General features: G+C 35.1%; 1 protein-coding gene across 1 annotated transcript in view; it reads left to right on the top strand.

Moving 5' to 3' along the window:
* Positions 1 to 27,821, top strand: part of ADAMTS6 (ADAM metallopeptidase with thrombospondin type 1 motif 6) — a 309,107-nt gene that overhangs the window by 206,052 nt on the left and 75,234 nt on the right. The window contains exons 12-14 of the mRNA XM_059417959.1: positions 2,807 to 2,914; positions 14,008 to 14,153; positions 16,258 to 16,321. Of these exons, the coding sequence (XP_059273942.1) occupies positions 2,807 to 2,914; positions 14,008 to 14,153; positions 16,258 to 16,321 (318 nt within the window). The remainder of the gene's footprint in view (positions 1 to 2,806; positions 2,915 to 14,007; positions 14,154 to 16,257; positions 16,322 to 27,821) is intronic.

Here is a 27,821-nt window from a genome sequence, read left to right as displayed (position 1 = left end):
TCCACACTATCTCTCTCTCTATCTCTCTAAATTAAATAAATAAAATCTTTTTTTTTTTTTAAAGGAAAAATTCTCATGTTCTTTCAGGTACTGTGCCTCTTGCTATCTTAGTAAAAAATAAAATTTTCTTAGTTTTCATCTTTCAAGTGAATTTTTTTTTATCTTGCAAAATCTTAATTGAGATGTCATGATCTTTATTATCCAAGTTGACATTTCTAGATAAGAGACCTATTTGAAAACTCTTCAGAGCCTTTTCCGAGAATAGTTTAACATCTTAGGAGTATTTCCTATACATAGATTTATAGTCCCGTGCTTTAGCCTGTAATTTGTGGGAAGTTAATGCCCTAGCAAAATTCCAATCCCCAGGAGTCCACTAGGTAATAAAGTCCTGTTAGCAGTGGGAAACTACCTTTCAAAATGTGTTATTCTCTATAGGATAAGAAGGCTCTATCAAAGGCTGTACTATGAATCTTGAGATTAAAGTTTTGGAAAAAATATCTTGAGCCCTTGACGTTTTGGGTAGAGATTTTCAAGGCACTTTTAGTAAAAAGAGTTTCTCTAAGTTGACCTGTTATTGTGTTTTCCTAATAGAAACTATGAACATTGTCCTTTTCAATGACAGAATTTTCATTTCACAGTTCTATCTAAACTTCAGGCTTCTTTTACTTCTGTCTAAAGTAAGATTTAGACCTAATAAAAATCATAAAAGATCAGGAGTATAGTCCAAGATTATGGATAATTTTTTTGGTAATCTTTTAATACATTTTTAAGTAATGTTTTTCTGTTGTAGTGAACACATTTTTCTTTGAATATGGATATTTTTGAGGTATGGGATAGTATTTTAAGACCCTAAAATGTTAGTTCTACTATTTTTTTAATATTAAACTGAAATAATATATTTAGGAACATACATTAAGAAACTGTCTCCTATAGGAAAAGAACACTAAAATAGTATAAATAACTTTCTCATAAAAGAGAAACTGAAACTTTAAAGAAAGGAGGAAGTACAATGAGTTGTAAGAACAGGAAAATTATATTATGATCTATAAGTACCTGTTGTTTATCTTTTGTAATGTTTTACCTTTCTTCTAGCTCAGTATTTCTCCAAATAGAGTTTAAAGTAGATAATAAAGTAAAGTAGTTATAGAGTGGATTTATTCAGAAGCATTTTTAAAGTCTAATAGAGGGGAACCTGGTAGTTCAGTTGGTTAAGCATATGCCTTTGGCTCTGGTCATGATACCAGCGTCTTGGGATGGAGCCCTGCCTGAGGCTCCCTACTCAGCAGGGACTGTGCTTCTCCTTCTATCTCTGCCCACCGCCCCCCAACTCATGTATGAGCTCTCTCTTTCTGTCTCTCTCAAATACATAAATAAAAACTTGTTTAAAAAGCCTCATAGAAATTATATGTCTCCTTTTGTGCCTGGTGGAAGGGAGCATCCTAAAGAGGACCCCAGGGAAATCCTCTCAATGTTATATGAATTAAATACGTTACCATTTTGTTTCTGAACTGTGTTTATTTGACATAAGATTTTATAATGGTGTTTTGAGAGTAAAAAGAGCAGTTGGGGAATAATAGCAATGAAAGTGAATGTTATACATAATTTTACCTTTGCTGTCCAGATTAATATATTTTTATTTCAAATATATGTGTTTTATACTAAATGGTTCTGATTTAATTTCAAAACTTATATCAGTAATGATGCTAGTCAGTGATCATATATTTAAAAAACTGAAAAATTTGAGTATTTTCTTCAAAGAAGTCATAGTAAAGAAGACAAGTCAGCTTTAAATAACATCTGAAATATGTCAGTTATGAAAATGACACATAAGAGCAGCATTTGTTGAAAACCACATTTCCCTTTCATGCAGGTGGGCTACACTGATGATCTGCAAATAACATTGCTAGATTATTCTTTATGAATTTTAGAAATAACTCCCTGTCCTTGCCCATGGTCTCTCTCTCTCTTTTTTTCTTTTTAAAATGGTATTTGAATATTACAGTAGGTCTAGGAAGTCATCCCATGGTAACACTTTATTAATAATTGGTAGGTTTGTACAATTGTATATTCTTAAGAATAATAAACATATTTCCTTTCTACATATTCATCCATTCTCCCTACTCTTTTTTTAAAATAAATTTTGAACAGATTTTTTAAAAATGATTTTATGTATTTATTTGACAGAGATCACAAGTCAGCAGAGAGGCAGGCAGAGAGAGAGAGAGAGGAGGAAGCAGACTCCCCACTGAGCAGAGAGCCCAATGAGAGAGGCTCAATCCCAGGACCCTGAGATCATGACCTGAGCTGAAAGCAGAGGCTTTAACCCACTGAGCCACCCAGGCACCCCTCTAATCTTTGATAATAATGAAATTTCTTTTTCTTTTTTTTTTTTTTAATAATTCTTTTTTAAAGATAAAGATTTTATCTTTAAGCAATCTCTACACCCATTGTGGGCCTTGAACTCACAACCCTGAGATCAAGAGTTGCAAGTTCTACTGACTGAGCCAACCAGATGCACCAGGGCATTAGTGAAATTTCTATACACTGTTTTTTATAGATCCTAATTTTAAAAACTAAGTATTATTTATCCACTAAAGTAAGAATTATAAAGAAAAATAAATGATTCTGCAAAATGGGTAACGGTATCTTGCACAAAAATCTTCATCTTTTATGCTTCAATAGCAGAAAAACACCTGGGATGTCTTTTTAAAGTAATGTCGAGTGCACATATGTATATTTTATGGAAGAAGTAGACATGATTTTAGTCTCTACTTCTGATCAACTTGCTTTTTGCCTTCTTTCCTAGGAAGTGTGTAGAGAGCTCTGGTGTCTCAGCAAAAGCAACCGTTGTGTCACCAACAGTATTCCTGCAGCTGAAGGAACACTCTGTCAAACTGGGAATATTGAAAAGGGGGTAAGCTCAAATGATTTATTATCTATTTGATAAGTAGATTGATCCATTTCTGGTGTTGATATTCAACCCCTAGGAAATCATGCATACTAATTTAAAATGCACTTGAGAAAATGGTAGATACGTTGCCTGATGAATTAATTGGTACATATAGATATCTGCACATTGCAACGGTTAGGAAATTACAGTGATTATTTATTTTCAAGCTCAATTGCACCTTTCTGTGCATATATGTGTATATATTTGTACAGAAAATCCAATAATCTTATTGTCATATAATAAGTCTGCTTAGTCATAGAAGTTGAGGTTTCTTTCTGATAAATAATTCCCACAAGTATATTTTATAACTAGAGTCAAACTAGAGTTGATTTAAAATTACAATATAAGAGAAAGGGCCAATAGTAAATAAAGAATTTACTGAGCATAGAAATTGTAGCTAAATAATTTTAGTTTGATCAGTCTAGTTTAAAAAAAATATCATTATTAAGAATTGTTCCAACAAATAAGAATAGTTTATGCTATTTCTGGAATTCTTTAGGAACTGTTTTATATGTGAATTCTAGAATTTATTGCTACATACTGAATTTACGATAATAACTACTACTGTCTTCTGTTCTCAGTTCTGAATTTGTCCATGTTAGCTGGGGTATTTTCAACAAAGATGGTACACTGAATTTCAGGTTGCAATCCGATGTTTAAATAAAAGAATGAAAGCTTTTGGGCAGCTGTCACAGTTTTATTAATCCTTGCTGACGGCTTCATTTAGGACCCGTAACCTAGTGCCATGTTGATGGCTTTTCCATGCTGAGTTTGGAAATGTTGGTAAATTGTGCTAAATGTATGAATTGATAGGGTCATTTTTAAAGGATTAAGGATCCTTTTTTGAGACATTTTACGTAGCCAATAAAAATACAGAGACCTTCACACACTACCAAAAATTCCTTTTTTTTTTCACTCAAGTAATAGAAAATATTAAGAACTGCATTCTTGAAACAGTCTAGGTTTATTTTGGAGTCAGCAGTTCTTGTCAAAGACAAGTAGCAATTTACATCAATCTGTACTTAGAAGAAATACATAATAGTACAGGGGAGAAAGTTATAGGTTATAGTGAGAATCTCTTTCTTTATTGGCCCTTGATTGGTTATTATTCTTTTTTTTATTGATTATTATTGTTTTGATCTAGTACATAGTTTCTTTTTGCCGAGAATAATACTATCACTAAACTTGATGGCTCTTTTTATTTTACTTTATTTTTAAATCCCAAACATAAAGAGTTAATTCTTTTAAACATCTCGCAGTCCTCCTACTAGCATTCTATAAATTTATATAATCACTTCAAGTAAGGAAACCAGGAGTAGAGGCTATCTGAGAACACATAGCTCAACCCCACTAATCATTTATATGGTAGACACATATTTAATATCTTATCATTTGTGCTTAATATTAGGACCCTCAAATATTATATCTTACAGCTATTTGCACATATATGATAGAGGTGATTTTTTTTAATTACTGACAGTTTTGAGGGATACCAAGAAAACACTCTCAATAATATTAAAGCTAACAGTATCAAATTTAAATTTAGATAAACAAATAGAGATATAATACTTTAAAACATACACACAAATAAGCACAGACAGGAGAAAGTGAATAAAATGGGACAAAAATATATTTGATTTCTTAAGATTCACATTCTTTTTTTAGAGCTTGTTTAAGTAATCTCTACTCCAAGCATGTACTTGAACTTATGACCCTGAGATCAGGAGTGGTATGCTCTTCCGACTGAGCCAGCCAGGCACCCCCAAATATTCACATTCTTAATTTTGGTTAATGGTTGTCAACTTTTTGATCCCTAAATCCTTTCTTCAAATGAAGTCTATACAATTCTGACATGTACATTTAAAAAAATGGAAATACTCTTTTTAAAAATTTTTTTAAATTTTTTAATAAACATATAATGTATTATTAGCCCCAGGGGTACGGGTCTGTGAATTGCCAGGTTTACACACTTCTCAGCACTCACCAGGAAATCCTCTTGTTAAAAGAACTCCTTGCCTACCTCCTTATCCTGTCCTTGGACCCTTGTCAGCTTCTAACATGCCTCAACAAAACATCTTGGACTCCATGAAAAACTATTTAAGAACTTTGTGAGTATACAAAGTTTGTGTATGAAGAGATCATTCATATTCACAACATCATAGTTTAATATAGTCAAGATGTTGGATTTTACCATCTAAAATTAATCTACAGGGCTCCAGGCTCAGGATAAAGCCTACTTTAAATAAATAAATAAATAAAAGATTAATCTTACCAAGCAAATAATAGCCATTCTTTCAGAGATGTGGAAGATCAATAGAAAATTTATGAAAGTGACTAACAAATCTTAAATGAGTGAATGAAAAGAACAAATACATATGCAAACTAGAAAGGAAAGGAGCAAAGTGCTGGGAGAAGACCCTCAATCTACCTATTATTGTTAATAGTGAATTTGTGAAAAGGCTTTCAAAGTACCAGATCAACCTACATGTTTAAGAGAAAAAAATACAAAGACCTAGAAATGGAAGCTGACCCATTCTTTATTTTTTTAGTTTTTACTAACTGCACTTGCCATGTTATTTATTTGCTAATTTTTGTTGTTGATTTCAGTTTTTTTTTTTTTCTTAAAAGGGAAACATATTTACTTTCTCCAAATACAGATTTTTCTCTTAAGGCTATATCTATTTGGAAATTAAACCAGAACTCAAAAATAACCAAAAAAAAAAAAAAAAAAAAAAAGGAATGAAATTAAACCAGAACTCAGAATTTTTACTCCAACTGAAACAGCCATGCAAAGAGCTAGTGACATAGTTAAATTAGAAATTTCAATTGGTCTAGTCAATTTTGTGTGGCATTAAAATATAGTTGGTATTATCAGTATCTATGATGGTGATGATGATGATGATAATGATAATGAAAAATTTTAAAGTATTTATGCTGGGCCAGGCACATATTTGTTCTGTTTAATATTGGCAAAAATCCTTGGGGGGGGTATACTGTTTTAACCCCATTTTACAGATGGGAAGAGTAAGACTTGAAAGCCTAAGATTACACAGCCATTTAAAAGCAGAGCTAAGACTGCAACCCAGATCTTTCTGATTCCAAAGTTGAAACTTTGCCCCTCTACACTGCCTCTGATTTTACCTTACCCTCAGATAGGAAATTTTGCAGAGAAAAAAGCAAATTTTTGTTGTCACAGAAATAAATGAGTCACTGAGCCTGAGATTGGTGGTGACAATGTATTTTACCCTTTAATGTTAAGTGGATTTTCCACTTATCTACCTGTAACAATTCATTATCTCAGGAATTACAGTGAGAAAATACTGTGAGCAGAACATTGAGGTAAGAACATGCAATTGCGTTACAATTGGCAAAATAATAAATCTCCACTTTAAAACAGGAGAGATCTAGGACTCCTGGGCTTTCGTTTGGCCGGAGTCATAATCCCAGGGTCCTTAGATGAGTCCCATATCCAGCTCCTTGCTCAGCAGGGTGTCTGCTTCTCTCTCTGCCCACCACTTCTCCTGCTTGTGCTCTCTCTCTGACAAATAAATAGAGAAATAAAATCTTAAAAAGAGAGAGAGAGATCTATTTCAACATTTTGTGGAGATCTTGTAAGGATGGAATAAGAAAATATCTCAGTAAACATTTTGTGGACTTCCTTAGTGGGAAGGTGCCAGTGTATATTACTAGGACATCATCATTCATTTCTTTATTATTTTTTCAACCTTAGATGATGGTGGGCAGAAAATTCTTCACCAGACTATCTTAACTGGCACTAATGAGCATCGGAAAGCATAAGCATGAGTGTGTGTGTCTCAGAAACATGAATGGAATACCCATGGCTGAACTCTGTTCTTAACTTTGAATTTCAAAACTACTGTCTTCAAAAGGAACAATAAAAAACCTATATCCTATGTAGCCAGCAGGATAAAACCAAAGCTGCTCATAGTTTTTTGAATAAATACTTAAAAAAAAAAAGTTGGGGGAGGGGAGAAATATTGCTCAAGTGATAGCATAGACATATCCAGAGGACTGTATCCACAATGATCTCGTCAAACTCTGGCTGCAAAAGATATGGGATCCCTGCCCGGGGGCACAGTTCCACAAATGTTCCGTGTAAGTATGGGAACTGTTCCATGCGCATTTAGCAGATGGAGTAAGAAATATGGCCAAAAAATTAAAAACTGATCTTTGCGTGAGTCCTGGGGGGTCTGACATCGCTATTACAGCCATTGGATGTTTGCCTGAATAAGCCATTCAAGTATTGAATAAGAACCATATGGTCTGAATGGATGTGCTCAGGGACAGTAGCATTAACCAAAGGAGGAAATTTGATGAGCCCAGACGGTGCACTGGCACTGTGTGTCCACGGGTCACACTCCTACAAATCAATCAAGATAGCTCTCAGCCAAAAGAGCTTTCCTTAGTCATGGCATCAACAATAGCTCTTTGCACAGGAATCAGAGGGATGCCATACATGATAAAATAATAAAGATTTAGACTGTAAAAACTCTGGTAGTAGTGTTAGCATTGTTACTGAGCAGGATACTAAGGAAAATCAAAACTCAACCTTTACAAGGTCTGATGGTGACCAAAGAAGTTTCCAATCCTTGGTTTACTGCCAAAAGGTTCATTTAATGATTCTACAAGACCAATTAGAGATATAGCCCAGTATTTAGGCCTACACCTACATAACACTGATTCCTAGTATCTTTGCATGGGAAACATCGGACTGGATTAAAATAGGATTATTATATACCCTTTTAAAGCACTAGATATGTAATAGGACATTTGCAGCCCTAGATCTTAATTCACTTGAGATTAGAATATATGTTTTGACTAGGTCCCAAACTATAAACACAGGAAGTGAAAAAACAATATTCCTTTCAATTGCTCTAGAAATTTAAATAGTATGGGATGACAAGTTCTGATTTAGAATTTGGGCTGCAATGAGCTTTTGCATTCCTGCACCTGCACAGTGGAAAGATAAGGCTTTTAATAGTGCTGTGCTCCAACTTTCAGCTTTTCTGATGTGGGAAGAATGTTGCGTATTGAATCACCAATATCACTTCCTTCAAAATCTTAGGATTTCCTTAGGGGTCTCTCATTCCAGATGCTGGCTGAACCCAAAGTGCTGGCTATGGTGCAAGATGTACCATAATCATAACTTTAAATGATTCTCATTAAAAAATATATATTATATATATTTTAAAATACTGTGTATAATCATCCTGAAATTTTGCTTCCTGGAATTCTGATAAATTCTCATTTACATTGTCTGATTTGTAATATATCTTGTTTGAACATAATTCCCTGATGGAGATCATGAAATTGAGTGGTCCAATATCAAAAGATGTTGTTTATTAATGGGTAAGTGGTTTTTTTAAGCAAACTTTTAAAGCCTCAGTGGAATGTATCATCTTTCTAGATCATTTTAATAACATATTTATTTTATTTAGAAGGAATGTGAAAAGCAAGAATGAGCAATATGAGATTTTGTTCTTGAAATATGATAGTTTTACTTCTATCACCTTTCTGAATCTGTTTTAACATACCTGAATTAGCAAAAAGAAGGCCAAGATTACCCAATTTATCCAGAAAATTTAGGCTGAAGTAACAAAACTGACATTTAGACCAGTCCAAAATTACTAGTTTGGATATAACCTTTGAGTATAAAGATTTAAAACTGGTCTGCATCTGAATATTTAACTTATGTAGTTTAAGAAATGAAGTAAAATTCTCTGCCTGTAAAATAGAGCTTTTACAGATTTAGCAACTACAGGTAGAAAAAAAAGAAAATAGAAAATACAACACTCAAAATTCTCAGCTTTATTCACGTATAGGTTTATATACTTTAAGTTGCTTTATTTGGTGTAATCTAATTATATTACTTACGACTTACATTAAAGTCTTGGTGTATATTGATGAATGTAATAATCTAGAAAATTAGCTCAACTTGTTCCACATGAAGTTCCCTAGTGTTTATTATTAAGTTAAATAAGTTTCTTCTCTAAAATCAATGTACTATGTTAAGATATTTACCAGTGCTGGAGCAGAGAAATAACAAGATTTCCAAAGAAATCCTTTACTGTAGGTATAAGACAGGGAGAAATGAAATAAAACTCAAAAGACCATTTTGCCAGAGATCAATATCAACCAAGTCTTTTGTTAGATTTATAATTTCTTTGAAGGCATGTCTGCATAGAACTAATTTCTGAAGTTGTCCTAATTCAAACCACATTGGATCTGACTAAAGTTAGTCCCTATCTTTATAGGTAGAGAATCTGAGGAAACAAATTACTTGCTTTGTCTCAGGGATATTGCTAGAATCAGAACTCAGGTTTGTAACACAGACTACATAAGACTGAATTATCTTGCTAACTAATTAAGTTGTTAGCTGGTTATTAAGCTAAACACTAGTCTTTTGTCAGTTGCTAGATGACTGATACCTACAATACTTCTTGGATTTTTCATTTTTTAGCCATTAATATTTGTTGTTTAACTTGATGATACAATTTTCTTTTATGTTATAACTCCATGGAACAGGTATAATTCAGTAGTATGAATTTTTGCAATAAAAGTTACGGGTAAGTGTCTTATGAAATATTGCTCTGTAGATACTAATTTATGATAAGAACTGAAGAACATCCTACAAACTAAATATTGTGTTTGTCTTTTACCTTAAGTGTAAGTTTTAACAGGAAAACAAGCAAATTTATGTGACTTCTCTCCCTGCCCTGCATTTTGTAAGCATCTAGGAAATATATATAACAATATTATAAAATACTTTGGAACCTACCTCTTTCAGGATTCTTATGGCCTTCATCATTTCTGTGTCCCCTGAAAAATGCAAAAAATAAAGTTTTTATCTCTAAATTATAAAAATACTCAAAAAGGTCTGAAATAACTTGTTGCTGTACAATTGTACCGAAGAGTTTTTATCTCTAGAGTTATTTTGTATTTTATAAAGTAAAGATAGTCTAGTATACTTTAATAGTCTAATATGCTTATAATATATAATCTTACACCTACATTGTTTTTTCCCCAGTGATTTCTGTGTATTTTGGACAGAGAATCCTTTTTCTGTCCAAAGTGACTTTAGGAAAGTCAGCCTCCTTAAGGTTCTGGTTTACTCCTATGAATAAATGAAGAATTTAGATAACATGAATTCCAAAGTCCCTCTGAGCTTTAGATGCTACTCTGTGATTATATAAAATAAATATAAAATCAAATTTGAATGTTATTTGATATCAATAATGCTAAATTTTCAACGTGAAAAATGGGTAAATTTTAAGATTCGTAATTTTTTAAGAAGTGTTAGTTGCCATTAATTGAAACCACAGGGAACAAAATCAGTAATTGATGATCAGTACTACATTGCTCAGTTACTCCCATAGGAAAAAAATGCAGTCATAGATATTGCTTGGCCCAAACTGTGACTTTTGTGTAGGTGAAGGCCTAACACAATTGGGATATCATTATACAAATGGTTCATTTTCAAAATCATTTAAGTAAACCCTAGCCTGGCAGCTGAAATATTCTCTCCCTCTCAGGAGTATGTTGTTATTAGTAGCCCTGCTCTCAGGATTGATACTGTATTATCAGTTCAGCCAACTACAATGGTTCACCATTTGGACAGTTGTATTTTTTTTCTTCATGGTAATTTTCACAAAACTAATTATCTTTCATAATATCCTACTTTAATATTTATTAGACTTGGGATCAGGATGCTTTGCCTTATAAACAATCAGTTTTGGCTTTGTCTTGCCTAATTTTTGAAGGACAAATGATAATTAATTGGCCAGTACTTCTCAAAAAAATTCCTTTTATGTTGTTAAAACTATTGAAATTGGCGGAGTGCAACTACCATGGAAACAAAGATGAATTTGACTTTTTGTTTACCCTCAGTATCTCCTTTCTTACATTTAGTAACCAGAATAGAGCACAGAATTCTATAATTTAAGTAATGTATTCATTCATTCAGTACATTTTTGTTGTGTATCTACTACCAGCTAGACACTGTTTTAGACAGTCAGCATTTCTAATAGAACACTCTGTGATGGTGGAAACATTCTGTATCTGCTCTGTCCACCATAGTAAGCACTAGGCACATGTGGCTATGGAGCCCTAGAAATGTGGCTGGTAGGTCTGAGGAACTGAATTTTAAATTTTAATTAAATTTAAATAGCATAGTTTTGGCCACATAATGCTGTATATTAAATATATATGTATTTTTAAAAAGATTTTATTTATTTATTTGACAGAGATCACAAGTGGGCAAAGAAGCAGGCAGAGGGTATGGGGAGAAGCAGGCTCCCTGCTGAGTGGAGAGCCTGATGCGGGACTCGATCCCAGGACCCTGAGACCATGACCTGAGCCGAAGGTGGAGGCTTAACCTACTGAGCCACTCAGGAGCCCCAGTATATTTGTATTTAAAACAAACAAACAAACAAAAAACAGGCTTATAGAGGACAATTTGGTGATTGCCAGTGGTGGGAGAAATGGGTTGACTGTTTTTGGCTTTGTCTTTTTAATTTAAACAATTTTTTATAATAAAGGATATTAAAAATTCTGTCAACAAGTTAAAAAAAATGCTGAGACCCATCAACTCTAGGAAGAGATAAATGTGCATCACTCACTGTGGAGAGAAACAAATCTTCCTAAGGGTGCTTATTGATTTCTTTCCACATTCTGGAAGATTTGTGTGGTCTTCCAAGAATTCAGTATCATCATCATCATCCAGGACTGGCAGGAACTTAACTTTCTCCAGGACTTTGGAAGGATATGAGTGCTGTCCACACCACATTTAGATCTCTGCAGTTGCATAAGCCTCATTCCTACATGTGAGCATTCCATTTTAACAATGATACTAGCTAATATGAGACAACCAGTGTTCTAATCACTCTATGTGCCCTACTAGAGGGATGGTGTTATAATTCCCATTTTACAGATAAGAAAATGGAGAGCCAGAGAAATTAAGAAATTTGCCCAATGGTTACTAATATTTACAGAACTCTTACCACATACCAGATACTTTTTACTCCCTATGTACCATGTTCTTCACATTACCTTTTTTTGCTCTCACATGCTATAGGCTTTATTATAATTTACATTTTTATTTATGACGAAGCTCAGGTGCAGGTAGGTCAAGTTACTTATTCAGTATCTCAGTTCTTATTCATGTCTCAGTTCTCAACTATCATACTATCCTGCCTGTCAGGATATATTTTGCTAGAATAACTTGATTATTTGTGGGCTTAGATTCATTGCTGAATTTTCCCCTTCAAAGCATAGATGAGTTGCCTAAAGTGAGTGTGGTGCTATGTTCATAATTTTTAAAATAAGTAAACGGCCATATGTACATCTCCTGGTTTTACATACTAATGAGATGAGACAAATACTAGAGAAGTAATTTGAAAGTAATTTGAAAAATAAATAGGGTAATTTAAAATAGTGGTAAGTGCTAAGAAGGAACTAAAACAGGAGGATGTAATCTCTAGTACACTGTGGAGTTGGAGGTGGGTGGGTGAGAAGGAGTGGAGAGGTATCCCTCGTTAGAATAAGGGTAGTCAAAGAAAGACCTCTCTGATGAAAGGACGCTTGATTAAGACCAAATAATGAGAAGATAGCAACATCAGTAATTGGGAGGAAATATTCCCAGAAGGACCAGCAAATGCAAATACCCAAAAGAGGGAACAAACTTAGTGTATTGAGGAAAAGAAAGAAGTCCAGTGGTCTGGTCCAATCTGCTAGAGAGAGTAAGACTGGAAAAGGAGGCAGGGGTCAGATCACAAAGTCCACTCCTGACCAGAGTGAAGGGAAATAGGAAAGTACTGCAGTCATTAAGCAAAGTAACATGATGTGATAATATGTTTTTTAAAAGAACTCTGAATGCTTACTAGAGAATGGGCTGATTATGGGTAAACAAGTAAAGGCATAGAGAACAGGTAAGAAGCTATTCCATTTGCCTGTTTTGCCTGAGGTGCTAGCCATGCAAATGGTGAAAAGTGAAAGAAATCCAGCTATGTGGCAGTAGTGTAATAAACTCATCACTTTCTAAGCATTGTGTATCAGAATCCTTTACGTTTTAATATGAAGTTGAATTTTTATGTAACAATCTGACATTGCTACCAGTTATTCAACTCTAATAATGTTTCTTATTGTTATTCATTATAAACAAATGACTTTCACAGCATCAGTATGGTTTGTCAAAATTTGATAATTCAGAAAAACACACTGATAAAAGCCTAGCAATGCTTGTTTTTTCAAAAAGGCTTTCATTTTTACCATATTCTGCAAATAAGATTTTTCATGTTAGAGTTATGAGCTGATTATGTGATGTCTGCGTCTTGATAAATTATTCCTGGTCCTCTACTCACATGCAATATGTGTGGTTGGTTTACTGCAGAGTAAAGCTGAATGAATTCCAGTACACATGTTCATGCAGGGACTATACACATGGCTAGTCAGTGTATGTAAGAGTTTTTTGTACCCTGTCCCTAGTATCTTGGCATTACTTTTATTATGTCTGCAGGGCTCGTGCAGATGAAATGCCACAACACATTCTTTTACTATTGTAGCCTTCAACCAGTCTTTTTTTTTTTTTTTTTTTTTTTTTTTAAGTAAAAGCAATTACCATCATAAAAATTCCTTACTGGGGAACTTTCCATATTGCGTTATCATTCCATGAGCCTAATAATAGTGGAATATAAAGAAAAAAATTTCATGCTAAAATATCTAAAAAAGACTTTTGAGTTCTCTTTAGTGAGAAACACTAGGGTTCTGGAGGAAGCGAAATAAGAAAAAAGGAAGTAAAGTCAAGCTTTCTAGACTTGTGGTACATCTTAGAGATTTATAAATCATTGCCTAGCTAAAGATAATTTGCAAATCACATGCACCTTCGCCATTGTCTAAACACAGTTAAAGAACTCTCAGTCTGTTATCTATTGGAGAATGCTAATGCCTATAATTGGTCATTGCCTGACCCTTATGTATTTCTAACCTGATAGCTCTATCTGCCTAAAAGCTAATTCTGTGTTTTCTGTGAAATCTTGCAGTGGTGTTATCAGGGAGATTGTGTTCCTTTTGGCACTTGGCCCCAGAGCATAGATGGGGGCTGGGGTCCCTGGTCACTATGGGGAGAGTGCAGCAGGACCTGCGGGGGAGGCGTCTCCTCATCCCTAAGACACTGTGACAGTCCAGCGTAAGTAGCTAAAGTAAGCCGGAGCCAACAAAAAGACACAGTTGGAAATGATTCAAAGCTGTGGTTTCACATGTTATCTGTAAAAACGTTTCACTAGTGAGCCAAGTGTTTGTCTTCTGAACAAGCAACAGGCACAGGAGAGTGGAAGAGCCTTGTTGGACACTCTTTTTCTTCCTTCCCCCTTACTGTGCAACTAAAAAGAAAAGAAAAAGAAAAAAGAATAGCATTGTGTATCTATCCCAGGTATAGCCAGACTTATAATCTAGTAATAATCAGATAGATTTCCCCCTCCAAAAACAACTGAATTATGGATGAATCCAGGTCTGCTCTTAGCCACATTACCATTATTCCCAGGAAACCTAAGGTCTTTTCACATGTCACATAAAATTATTACTGCTACATTAGTATTAAAAGGACCAATGAGAGCACTTCAAGGGTTGAAATGCCTTGATTCGCATCACAAATCACAATGAAAAGAATACTGCCCATGTGTTAAAATAGTTTCCATTCACATGCCCCTATTAATCATCTTCCGGAGCTGCCACCACATTTCTCCCTGTGGCTATTTTATGCAGGTCGGACTGTTCCTCTCCCACCACTCTTTTTTTCTCCGGTCAGAGTCCCCCTGGCGAAAGGCCAGCCCCATCAGTATTCTTTGGTAGCTGTATTGCCTCTCCCTCCCACCAGCGCCCATTACAGGTGGACCTGTCCCGCAGTTAGACTTTCCTGTGCACCCGGAGACTGAACTGCTCCTTAGCTGGTGCACATCAAGTGCTCCCCTTTTTGTCTAAAGCTCAGGTGGCAGGCCTCCTTTCCCAACTAATGTTCGGTGCAGCATGGCTTTATAATATCCCTTCTGCTTTTTTTCCCTTTCTGGGGTAGTTATATATTACTTAATATATAGTATTATATAGATCCCTCTCTTTGGTTCCCCTCTCTAAATATCTTTCTTCTCTTTTACTCTTTTTAGCTTGAAATTATTTCCTTTTACATTTGTTCCGTGTTTCCATTCCCCAGCTTTCTTTCCATTATTATCTTTCTGCTAAACAAGGCTAGCTCACTGTCACCCACTCACAAACTAGTCATGCTACCATCATCCCCACACCCCTGTTTTTGTTTGACCAAACCATGTCTCCCTAGCTGAGTAAACTGGGCCATTCCTTTTCCTTTTTAGAATCAGTATCCACCAGCATTCAAAATATATTGAAAATGTAACTTTAATTATTCCATTGACTACCAGTAAGCTGAAATTATACTTGATCTTTTTCAAACAAGTACAGAGTAATTACCCAAGTTCAACTGCAGGCTACTATAAATTAGTAACCAAAACTGTAAACCTCAATGATAATAAGTATTATACCCAGATCCTTAAGAGAATGACTTGGACTTCTTTTAAAAAAAGAAATTGGCTTTTTCCATTCAAAATAGTATGTCCAAATAATAGCATATGGCTTTCCCTGATGTTAAATACTTAAAAAATTAATTTATATGAATTTAATATTGAACATCTTTTTCATTAATTTAAGTGTAATATACAGTATGTATATAATGCAAAGCCATCTGGTTTTTAGGTATAATTTTTCAAACTTCATGTAATGAGATTGAAATTCATTTCTGCATTATTTACTTTGAAATGAAACTATTTCCAGAGAGTTACTTTATATTTTCTCATTTCCAGTCTGGAAAAAATACTAAACTTACTATTTCCTATTTGGTGAACAGATAGCATCAGATTATGTGTTTTGTTGAATATGATTCAAATGGTTTTTCATTATAAGTAAGTGATTGTAAACTCACTGTGTTGAACTGAGCACCTGCTTACTATGATTATTAGAAAATAAATTTATTTAATTGCATTTTCTTAAGAATGTAAATCATGACAAGAGTCTTGTAAAGTTATTTATAGTAAACTGCCTTAATTTTTATGTTCTACAACCATAATCATTATTGCTAACAATCACCAGCAAAATTGTTATTTTAATAACTAGTAAAATGTCAAATTTTGTATTTTCTTAAAATAAATGCTAATGTGTTTTCATCAAGTAATATATATACTCTTTATGTAGACAGATATATTCACATGTTTAACAAAATGTGTTTTCAGACCTTCAGGAGGTGGAAAATATTGCCTTGGGGAAAGGAAACGGTATCGCTCCTGTAACACAGATGTAAGTAAAACCAAACTTTGCTATGAAAAATTAGCTTACATTTCCCTTAGAGCAGGGAAATTTTTAAAGCTATAAGCTATTTGGTCATAAATCCATGTGTATGAAGTCATATGAATTTTTAAAATTGTTAATAGTGAATGGAACAGGCTTCATGTACAGAAATTCGTTCAACAGGAGAGAAGGGGAAACTCCAGCACTAGGAGCAAATACAGTCTCCCCCAATAGGTACCAAAAGAGAGTCAGTCATAGGTCCTCCAAAATGACTTGGTTCCCCAACACTCACGCCTTTACCACCCTATCTTTCCTGAGTTCACCAGGATTAATCTTAATTTGCCCATAAAATCAGATTATTTTACGTTTACCACTGTAAGAGGCCCAAGATTCCCACATCATTCTTCATCTCTTGCTGTCCAGTCCCATCAAGTTCTGCATACCACATCTTTTGTTTTGTATCTCTGCCCAGCTACTGAAACTTTTCTTGTGTGCCCTTAGGAATTCATGATCCATTGGCAGCAAACGCCCTTCTATCTTGATGTCTCTGAATTTTCGTTTCTCTTCACTTTGAAACTGGCTGTCCTCTAAAGATACTTAAAATATTAGCCCTCGAAAGGTATTTCCTCCCTTAACTCTTGAATGAGTAGAAGTTGATTGACTTTTTAAAATATCTCATTACCCCTTTCAGATCATTCTTCCTCCCTCCTACCTAAAAATCACACCTTTTAATTTCATGTCCTCAGGGTGTTAACACAGTATTCCTCACCATCATGCTCTGCAAAGCTATTCCTATCTTAATTTTCGGTTATTTAATATTACCAGTCTTGGTTATGTAAGTATGTAGATGTTTTTTCAATATCTTCTCGTTTGGATTCTTCCATAAACATACAAACATGTTGTTATTTCACCTATCTTAAAAAAAACAAACACCTGCCAGTTCTTCCCCCATTTTTTTTCTTCCCTTTGAAACAAAATTCCTCAAAAGAGTTATACCATATCCACTACCTCTTCAAATTCTTTCCTAAAATTGTTCCTGTCAGATTTTTGCCACCATCATTCTACTAAAAATGCTCTTGTCAAGTCACAGATGACTTCCATGTTGCTAAATCTAATAGTCAATTCTGAGTGTTCATCTTACTTGGTAGTCAGTAGGCTTCCACAAGATACAACTTTTTGGTTGTCCTTTTTTATTATTATTATTTTTTTTCTTATTCTCCTTTGCTGTTCCTATTCTTTTTCTCTTACTTCTCAGAGTGTCCAGGACCTAGTCCTTGCCCCTTTCTTGTGCACTATCAGTATTCATTTCCTTGGTGATCTCATCCAGTTTCATTGCCTTCGATAGCATTCATATGTCATTTGGCACCCAAATCTATATTTTTGGCCCAGATTTCTTTCATGGATTCCAGACTCATGTCTTAGCATTAGGTCCTTAGAAAGTCCTGCAAAGACGATACAATCTAGCCCTCCATTACTTTTCTGAACTAATCTCTTACTATTTTTCCTCAATAGCCATGCTCCAGCCATGTGGGCCTCCTTCCTTGTACATACCAGGCATGCTCCCACCTTAGGGCTTTAGCATTGCCCATTTCCTTTACCTTATATACTCTTCTCGCAAAATATCTCCATGACTTACTCTCTTACCTAACCTTTATTCAACTGTCACCACCTCAGTGAGGCCTACCCTGAGTACCATATTTAAAATTGCAACTTTCCCTACTCCCTACAACCTTGAGACTCCTAATCTTTCTTACCCTGCTCTGTTTCTCCCATACATACTTATACTCCGTAGCTTATTGATCATGTTTACTTCCATGTTACGTTTGCATGTAACAAAGAAGTAACAACATGTGACTTCAATTACAATGGTCATTTCAAGATGTCAGCATTATTTATTCATTCATTCAACAAACCATTGAATGCCTACTATATCTCAGACTGTTCTAGAGTAAGAAAGACTATCTACTCTCAAGGATCTTACAATTTCCTGGGAAATCAGTTAAATGCAGATAATCACCGCTCAGAGTGATAAATACATGATATGCTGGAATAAGTATGGGATGCTATAAAAGCACATAGAATAGGCACATAGCCTAATTAAGGATTTAGGATTTCTTCCCATAAGAAAGTAAAGATATGAGGGGCAAATAGGAGCTGAACAGAAAAGAAGAAAACAACAATGAAGCATTCTAGGTAGAAGGAAAATTAAATGCAAGGCTTGTAGGTTAAACAGCATGATCTTTACTGAGGCAGTAAGACACTGTTCAAAAACTTAGCCTCAGATTTATACTTTATATGAGAATGGATTGGAGAAAGTGAGACTACAACAGAACAATAAACGGTTCAGAAAGAATTTAAGGGTACTGTTGGGAATGACTGAAGTGATGAGCCATGCAGTCTGCCTTGGCAGTGGAGTCTAAAGAGGGCTAGGAGGAGAAAATTAAGGACCTAAATTCAAAAATTCATAAGAACCAATATAGTAAAAGAAGCAGGGTGAGGGAGATAGAAGGAGTTGGGATCAGAGAATGGAATGTACTGGATTTCATATATGACAAGTGAGACTCTTCTCAATGACGAGAAATCTTCAGTGTGACCAAGGGAATGCATGCCTAGCTTTGGGCAGAGATGAAGGAGTTCAAAGATCTTCAAGGTTGGGCAATTTGGGAAGTCTTCTATGCAAATGAGATCACATCCTGAGGTCACTCAGGATGATGTTAAAGCCTAGACTGTGAACCGGGTATCAGACCCCTTAATAAATGAGAGGAAATGACCATGATGAGGTTAATAGGAATGATGAAGCCAGATAGTGATTTGGATGCTATAGCCTGAATTTTAGAAGAATAGAAGTCTTACGTAAGGGTAGAATAAATGAGTATCTACTGTATATCAGACTGTGTTCGGTAGGAATGAGAAAGGCAAACCTATGTCTCAATTCATATCTGTTTCTGTTATATAATTATAGGGGCAGGCACATATTTCCACCTTAATAAGATAGGTACTATAATATGAGTAATTTATGATAAGTAAATGAGAAAAAAAGTACTAGACATATCAGTCTTGTTGGTTTTTACCCATGAACTTTGTTTTAGACGCTCAAATTGTAGAACTTGCTGTTGGTGGATTGACATTTCTATTACCAGCTTTGTCTTTGGTTTCAGCTTTCAGCAAATGATACAATCAACATAATATCATGGAAATACAATTTTTTTCACCAATCTAGACTCTTCTAGTTGAAAATATGAGACTATTCAATTATCACACTGAAATTTAGTTTCATGCTAAGTTAATAAAACTGTCTCAGCATAAGTTTATAAGGTTGGGATTTTAAAGTATAATCTAATATATGAAAATTTAAACTTTCAGAACACATAATCTAGTTGCGCTGTCCAGGAGAACTTTCTTCATTGATAGAAATGTTTTACATATGTGCTGTCCAGACTGGAGGCCAGTAGCCAAATTAGCTATTAAGCACTTGAAAATGGTTGGTGTTGGGGGGCTTCAGTGGATCAGTCAGTTAAGTGTCTGACTCTTGATCTCACCTCAGGTCTCAATCTCAGGGTCATAAATTCAAACCCCTCGTTGGGATCCATGCAAAGTGTGGAGCTACTTAATTAAAAGAAAAAAAAAAAGAAAGAAAAGAAAAAGAAAAAATGTGGCTAGTGTAAATGAAAAGCCAAACTTTTAAGTTTAATTAATTTAAATTTTATAGCAACATGTTGCTCACAATGGCCGTGTTAGATAGCATTGAACTGCATAGTCTAGTTCTTCAGTAGAAAAATAATTGTTATAAAGAAGACTATAAATATTATATCTAAAGTTCTCAAAACAAATCAATCTTAGCTCATTTTGGAAACAAATGTAGAATATTTCCATTTTTGGTAATGATAGAGTAAATCATTCTGACAGAACTCTTTTTAAAAATTACTGAATAAGCATGTTTTAAAACATCACTTTAAAATCCGCAAATAACTGACAAGATAGTGAGGGAAATTCCTGAAGGCTAAATTCTTTGAGAAAGGGGACTTCAAAAATAGTAGTGGAGCATCAGAACACCTAAAGTGCCTTTGTCCTGACAATGTTCTGCGGAAAAGACAAGATAAACCATTATTGTGTCTCTTTCCTCTCTATTAGGAAAGCGCTTACCAAAGCTCCTCTCTTGTTCGCTTGGCAGACTTCATTCGTATTTTATTGGCCTGGAGACCACATACCCATTTTAAACCAGTCATGGGCAAAAAGAATGGGATTACCATAATTGGTTTAGACTAATCCAAGTTTGCCCCTAAAATGAGGTTAAGGTCACCTTTCCTGAAACGTAGATTCCTGGGCATAAAGCAGAATTCTGTTAGCAATAAAGTAGAGAGTGACAGATCCTGGATACACCATACATGTCTGCTCGGAGCTTTTTTACTTCCCATCTTTACTAGTAGAAGTAGCAGCAACAGCAGTAGTAGTGGTAGTAGTACATTTACTGAGTATGTACCAGATCCATTAATTTAACTATATTTTCTTCCCATTCTGAGAGTTCTTCTCCTGGGCAATGAGTTGGCTTGCTGAGATATTGTAAATTTTTATTCTTTCAACAAAAATCCAGAAAAAACATGCTAATTTAAAGTTTTGGTATAATTTGTTCTATTACAACTTTGCCTCGGCATCACAAAATAGCTCGTAAGTGACTGAGTCATTTTGTGCCTTATTATTTGCCACTAAGTAATACAGCAATTAAAGTCAAACTATATCGATATAGCTTGAATGGTAGAGGAAAATTGTTGTGTATGTGATGACCCTTCATCCCACATTCTCCTTTTTGCTAGTGAGTCCTCATGCTTTGTCATAGAGTCCTTATCATGTGTTTCTCCCTGTTCTTTGTACATTGGCCTCTGGTCTCTGTAACTCAGCATCCTCAACCCTTGCTTATTAACTTATTTCACTTTTTGTGGGAAGAGGAGATAAAGTCCTGTTTACTCCAGTATTCCCTTGTTAGGAATTTGCCATGTATTTTTTAAAATGTGGTAGTATTTTATTAGAATTGCTATTGTTTTTGTTAGTGTCCTGTCTCTGATCTGTCTGCCTCTAACACATTTTTTCATATGCCTATTATTTTTACTGTGCAATTTTGCAGAAAAAGGTTTTTCAAGAATGTATGTGTCATATTAGACTAGAAACTCCTATATTTTAAAAAATCTATTCTAAAAATTTCTATTATAAGACAAGAGAATTTAACAATAAATCATGAAGAGTGAACTGATTGTAGTTAAGATTGAGTCATGCAAGCAAGAAAACTTCAGTGTGTTCCAGCAAGCACAGAATGGGTGTTACTGTGGAAACATTATAGGACTATTGTGTTGTATTCTTTAAATTAATCTTGAAACTTTTTCCTAAATGTGCAATTGTTTAAATGGTCTTTTTTCCCTGTGTATTGGCTGGGTGTCTGTTATGTACGAGCTACCCTAATTTAAGGGATCCAAGAGTATACTTATCTTTATTAGATCAGTCTCCAACCTAAGGGCATTTTTGACATCATTTAATACTATGCACATCATATTTCATGACACTGTAAATAATATCTAGGAGAATCTCTTACAATTAGTTAAAATCAAATTGACAGTCAAAAACTAGGAAGCAATTCATAAGCATAATTTTGGTTTGTCATTTGTGATCCAAGAGCTTTTCTTGAGACTTAAATAGAGAATAAAGAATAAATTCAAATGATTCTGGAAAGATTTTCAAATCTTTGCGCACAATGAGATCATGTTAAGCAGTCAAATGGCAGGAGTACCTGTTTATGAATCTTTGAGGTTTGCTCTATGCTATTTAATTTATGCTCAGAATGTACATTACAATAAAAAATTTAAAAATCTATGTATGGCTCAGTTGGTTGAGTGCCCGACTCTTGAATTTCGCTCAGGTCATAATCTCAGGGTTTTAGGATTGAGCCCCATGTAGAGTCTACTTAAAATTGTCTCTCTCCCTCTGCCCCTCCTCCCACTTTCAGCCTCCCACCCCCAGGACCTGCTCACGTTAGCTCATGCACACAGGTACATGCGCACTCTGTCTCCCTGGGGAAAAAAAAAAAGGAAAAAGATAAAGAAAAGAAAATCTAGGAGATGTTAGTCTGATTCACATGTGTTTGATAGAGTCTACTTACATTCCTTTTAAGATCTTACAACCCATTCCTCATAGCCTGTCAGTTTCTCATGTACTATAGCAGTCTTGATCTTCTCATTTCTGTCATTGGCCAGCTAGTACTATAGATTATTACTTCATTCTCACTTTTTATATATCATAATTATTTAACATTATTAGTCAGTACTCACTGATTAGAGTTGGATTAGCTTCATTAAAATCATAAGTGAAAAATAGAATAAATTAGAAAATCCAAGGAAAAGGAAAATAATATTTAGTTGGCATCAATACCTTAAATATGTACCATAAGTTCCTTCTACATATTAAGATGGGCCTCTGAGTTTCTTCGAGACCTGAGTAAACAAGCAAACACTATCAGTTCTAAGTTTCATAATGTCTAATAGCGACAACAAAAGGAGATATATCACAAAAGAACACTTTGCTATTTTGAAGTTTGATACTCCTACAAGGTTCTCCACACTAGTGAATCAGATGGATGCATGCAAGGCTGACAGTACTCTTTTTGCTTAAGTTAGAGGAAAATTAAAACTAAGAAACTTTGTAGGCCAAGTAGTCTTAAAAAGTGTATAGCACAAAAACAAGACAGCCACACCTTCTCCCCAATGCTGATTTAATTCCCACCACAGACATTTGAAGGATGGAGGAGTGGTAGAAAGACAAGAGCTCTCTAATAGAAAGCTCATGTTCCCATTATTTCCTGTCCCATTTACCCCAGTTGGAAAGAAAAAGATCCCCAGAGATAGAAGGGGCAACTTATAAAGAAAAGAATCTTAATCTTTAAAAATTTAAAAATAGAAAATTGTATCCAGCTGTAAAATTGGCCTGACCAGTCTCAACAGCAATTTAATTAGCCTAGAGACCAAAGGTATTCACACTTTAGACTCTGAAGCTGATTATCTGCATTAGGATGTGTTAGACAGGCAGTTTGTTCCCTAGGTCATCATCATTGGTCACCCCAGAAGTCTTCAGAAACAACTGGACAAGGACTCTTTCTTTGACATCTCTATGATTGTCTCTAGGACAGAACAGCATATAAAGACAATAGCTATAGCAGGAACAAATTAAAATGATTTTCATCTTGAAGTTATTGAGAAACCAGGAGCTGTTTTATAGATATAGAGTAGAATTGGATGAAGTTCAATCTCACTATTAAAATAGCAACTACAATGGGATTTTTTTTTAAGATTTTATTTATTTATTTGACAGAGATTGCAAGTAGGCAGAGAGGCAGGCAGGCAGGCAGAGAGAGAGGGGGAAGCAGGTTCCCCGCTGAGCAGAGAGCCCGATGCAGGGCTCACTGCAGGGCTCTATCCTAGGACCCTGAGACCATGATCTGGGCTGAAGACAGAGGCTTAACCCTCTGAGCCACCTAGGTGCCCATAGGATATTTTAGATCATAAGCTAATCTAATAGATAATAGACGTTGCCCTTGTAAGATTTTGGTTTGAAGAGCAGAATTTTATGGAAATCCTAATGCCATAATAAAGGACATATCTACATTTCCAAAAAGAATTTCCTGTTTTTCCTTAGCTAACTCTCCAAAACCAAAGGAAAAAAAAAATCCTTCCTTTTCCTATTGTATGTTTTTTGTGATTTGCTGCTTGATAATGTGACCAGTGTGGGGTGATCAGATTAGGTGGAGGCTGGCAGCACTGGTAGTGAAAGAATTCACCCAAGACAGAACAAAGGAGGTAGAAGTTTATCACATATACCACAAGGGAGAGGCATATACCACAAAGGACAGCAAAGCAGAGAAAAGCAGAGACTGTCTGCCAAGAGGCAGTGGTGGTGGGTTGCAGTTAAAGAGGGAAGGTGAGGAGGTATGGGAATGTATGGAACTTTCCTTTTTTGATACCTGTGTCTGGGTGTAGGTATATGGTTTATAAATATTTGGAGGTGGGTTGCCTAAATATGCTGTTTGTATTCAGCCTGGAGATTGCAGGTCAGTGTGTGCCCTTCCACCTTACTCAGATTTCCATTGTTCAGGTTGGTTGTGTAAAAGCAACCTGGACAACTAGGGTAAAACTGCTTGTGAAATACCTAAGCTTCACTCAGGCTGAGATGGAAAGTCTTATTTGTCTTGCATCTTAAACATCACATCTCCTCCTTTATCTTACACATCAAGACTATTTAAAAAAAAAAAATTATAGACTCAGAAGGGTTGCTAGGTCATCTGTGGTCTGTTCAAAAATTTAAGCATAGATTCTGTAGTATTTTCTTAGGTATTTTCTCAGTCAGCCTTTTATATTTTTTTTTAAATTTTTTTTATTTTGACAGACAGAGATCACAACTAGGCAGAGAGGCAGGCGGAGACAGAGAGAGGGGGAAGCAGGCTCCCCGCTAAGCAGAGAGCCCAATGCGGGGCTCAATCCCAGGACCCCCGATCATGACCTGAGCTGGGGGGGAGAGGCCCCAACCCACTGAGCCACCCAGGTGCCCCTAGTCAGCTATTCTAGAGGGGCATGCTTTTCTGCCTTTTTTTTTTCTTCTTCAAGACCTTACTTACAGTCATTAAGAGGTGATACTCCTTTGGTTGTGGAGAAATATAGCCAATATTTCATGATAGGATTGTAGTAGAAAACGTTATCGATTTTGGATTCAGATTGACTTAAGTTTGAATGCTGACTGTAACCCTTGTTGCTGTTTGGTCTTGGCAAAATAACTAAACCTTAGGGAACTGCTATATGAGTATAATTACATCCAACTTGCAGGGCTGTTTGAGAAATAAAAGATGTAAACACACATGTAGAACGTTCGGTGCTGCTTCCTAATACTTCATCTGTACTGAACAGAGTGTAGATAATATTATGGACATTTTTGTTTCAGAGCAGATTACAAAGTACTTTCATACATAACCTCATTATATCTTCAAATCACTTTTATAAAGAGGAAGAACAAGTATTTTTTTTTTTAAGTGTTTTAAAATGAAGTACTAAATCTGATCAATAGGCTAGTACCATGGAAGGGAATGAGACAGGCATGGGATTTCTGAGTACTGATTTAGTGCTCTTGTAGTAGACAGAGCCCTTGGGAGGTGGGTGTGGCAAGGTAAGCGTCTCTGAAAGAGTTTGGTCACCTTTGGCATTGTCTTACTTCCAGTCTAACCTTACCCTGCAGCAGAACCAGATAGCTGAGAACATTCTGAAACTACAGACCTTGCCCCCAGGGAGAGGTGTGGGGTAAGTGATAACAAGGTACAGAGTTGATCCATAACAGCATTATAACCATGTCCCAAGTTATAATTAGGAAACAGATTATGTGTCAAACACTGGATTTTTTATAAATATTTTACAGAATATTTATTATATTATTATATATGGCAAAAAAGTAACAGGAGCAAGTGTCAATCTTTAGGTTAGTATGAATTCTATGGTGTGCATCACGTTTTGAAAAATAAGGACTAGCTTTTAAGCACAGAATAGAGCTTGTTTGTTTGCTTTGTTTTTAAAAGGGATGTTTTAAAAATTACAAAGTAAATGTTTGTTGCCTAACGTTTTCAAAGACTAGGGGAAAGGTTTATATAATGGACAGATAGCATTTTAGTTAAATTCAGGCTATACAGAAATAGATTTAAGTCTGAAAACTTGCATAGAAGACTATGGTATCAAAAGACCTGCTAGATTCTAGTTTGCCTAGACAAATACAGGTTTAGCAGGCTTCTGTTTCTTTTTTTTTTAAGTAAATACTCAGTGAAACTACAAAAAAATCAGAAAACATTTTGGAGAGAAAAGATAAGATTCAATCAAAAGCTGGTTGAGAAGATTCACTGGATACTACGTTTAACTTTAGTGAGATAATCATACAATACCTGATAACTGGGCAATCAGGAATTTTGTTTGCAACTTCTAAGAGAAGGTGTGGAAGCAAGGACTTTGTTAGCCCTGTGTCATTGCATGACTTAGTGATGCCTGTTTGGATAAACAAAAATTTCCTTTCTTTGCAGTCCCATGTCAAGTACATTGTGACTTGCTAAGCTGATCAGGTGCTGGAATTTAAATTCTGCTTATGCTCCTGAAACTAATAGGGTATAGCCAGCTAAGAGTATGTTGCCATCCTGGAGAGGAAGAGGAAAATTAAATTTGGGGAGTTTTGAAGTGTTGTCTAGTGTAATGGTGAAGAAGCAAACGTGCATTTAGTGTGGGAACAAGAAAGGAAGAAGCAGCAGAAGGTGAAAAGGGCAATAGAGAAAAGAAGTAGGAGAATAAAATGCCAGTTTTGCTCATTTTGCAATTTTACATGAGGCCATAGAAATCCTTGCTTCCTTCCAGCCTGCCTATCTCCTTTATGAAGAAGAAAGGAATGGGAAAGGGGAAAAAGAATTTTCTTGCTCAGCTTTCTTCTCGCACTTTATTAGAGATAAGAAGACACAACACAGAATTTATGGAATTGTCCTCTTTTGTAAGACATTTTGGGACGTATTTCTCTTGAAGTTAAGTGGCATTTTGGGTGTATTTTGCAAAAGAAAGAGAGAAGGCACAAAAGCCTTCTGCAGCTTGCCAAGGTCACCCTATTCTTTGGGACAAAACCAGGATTAGAAACCCAGTAATAGCCACTACAAAGTTTGTCAGCGGAAGCTGAGATTTCTTTCTATAGCAACTTTTATGCCCCAATGAATTATCTTTTTTTTTTTTTTTTTAGGTTTATGTACCAATAAAGAGTATTAAGTTTAGTCAAAAAGAGATGCTTTTAAACAATCAGTGTAATTGGAAGTGTAGATAGTCTGGAGAATGTGCTAATAACATACATATCTGTGTAAAAAAAAAAAATGAGCTGATAAAGATGCTAGTATTAATTTTTTTATTTCTTTGGAAATACTAAGATTAAAAATGCTGAGACCTGCAGCTTTGCCCTCTGGATTTATGTGGGATCCTGCTGGTTGCTTTTTAGATGGAGAGGATGCTTGATTAGTGTTAACACCAGGAGGCTGAAAACCTGTCAGGCTTTACATAAAAAATTGGTTGCTTATGCCCACTGTTTTTGCATGGTGTCAGCATTTATTACCTTTAAGCAATTTAAAAAGCATTACTCTTTAAACTCTCTACTATTCCTAAAAAAAAAAATTTAAAAAAAATTTTATGTAATTTTTCCTTAAGAAATTATTCTTTTCTTTGGTCACTCTTTTCCTTTGGAATGAGAATATACAACTCCTACTGAGTTAATTTCTAATCAACACAAATTCAGAGCATTCACTGAAGGAAACATTGAAATCAGAAAAACAGAACAGCTGGTAAATTCTAACAGAACTGGTCGGGATATTCTAGAAACAGAAAGGCATGGGATCAAGTCTTCTACAGTTTCCATGCTATTCTTGAACCTCCCTAACACACTCTTGTTTCAGGGCCTTTGTATTTACTATTTACTTTTC

Source organism: Mustela nigripes, chromosome 12, assembly GCF_022355385.1.
Source record: "Mustela nigripes isolate SB6536 chromosome 12, MUSNIG.SB6536, whole genome shotgun sequence".
Taxonomy (NCBI): Eukaryota; Metazoa; Chordata; class Mammalia; order Carnivora; family Mustelidae; genus Mustela; species Mustela nigripes.
Note: the sequence above shows the minus strand (reverse complement) of the source record. Positions and strands in the feature narration are given on the sequence as shown.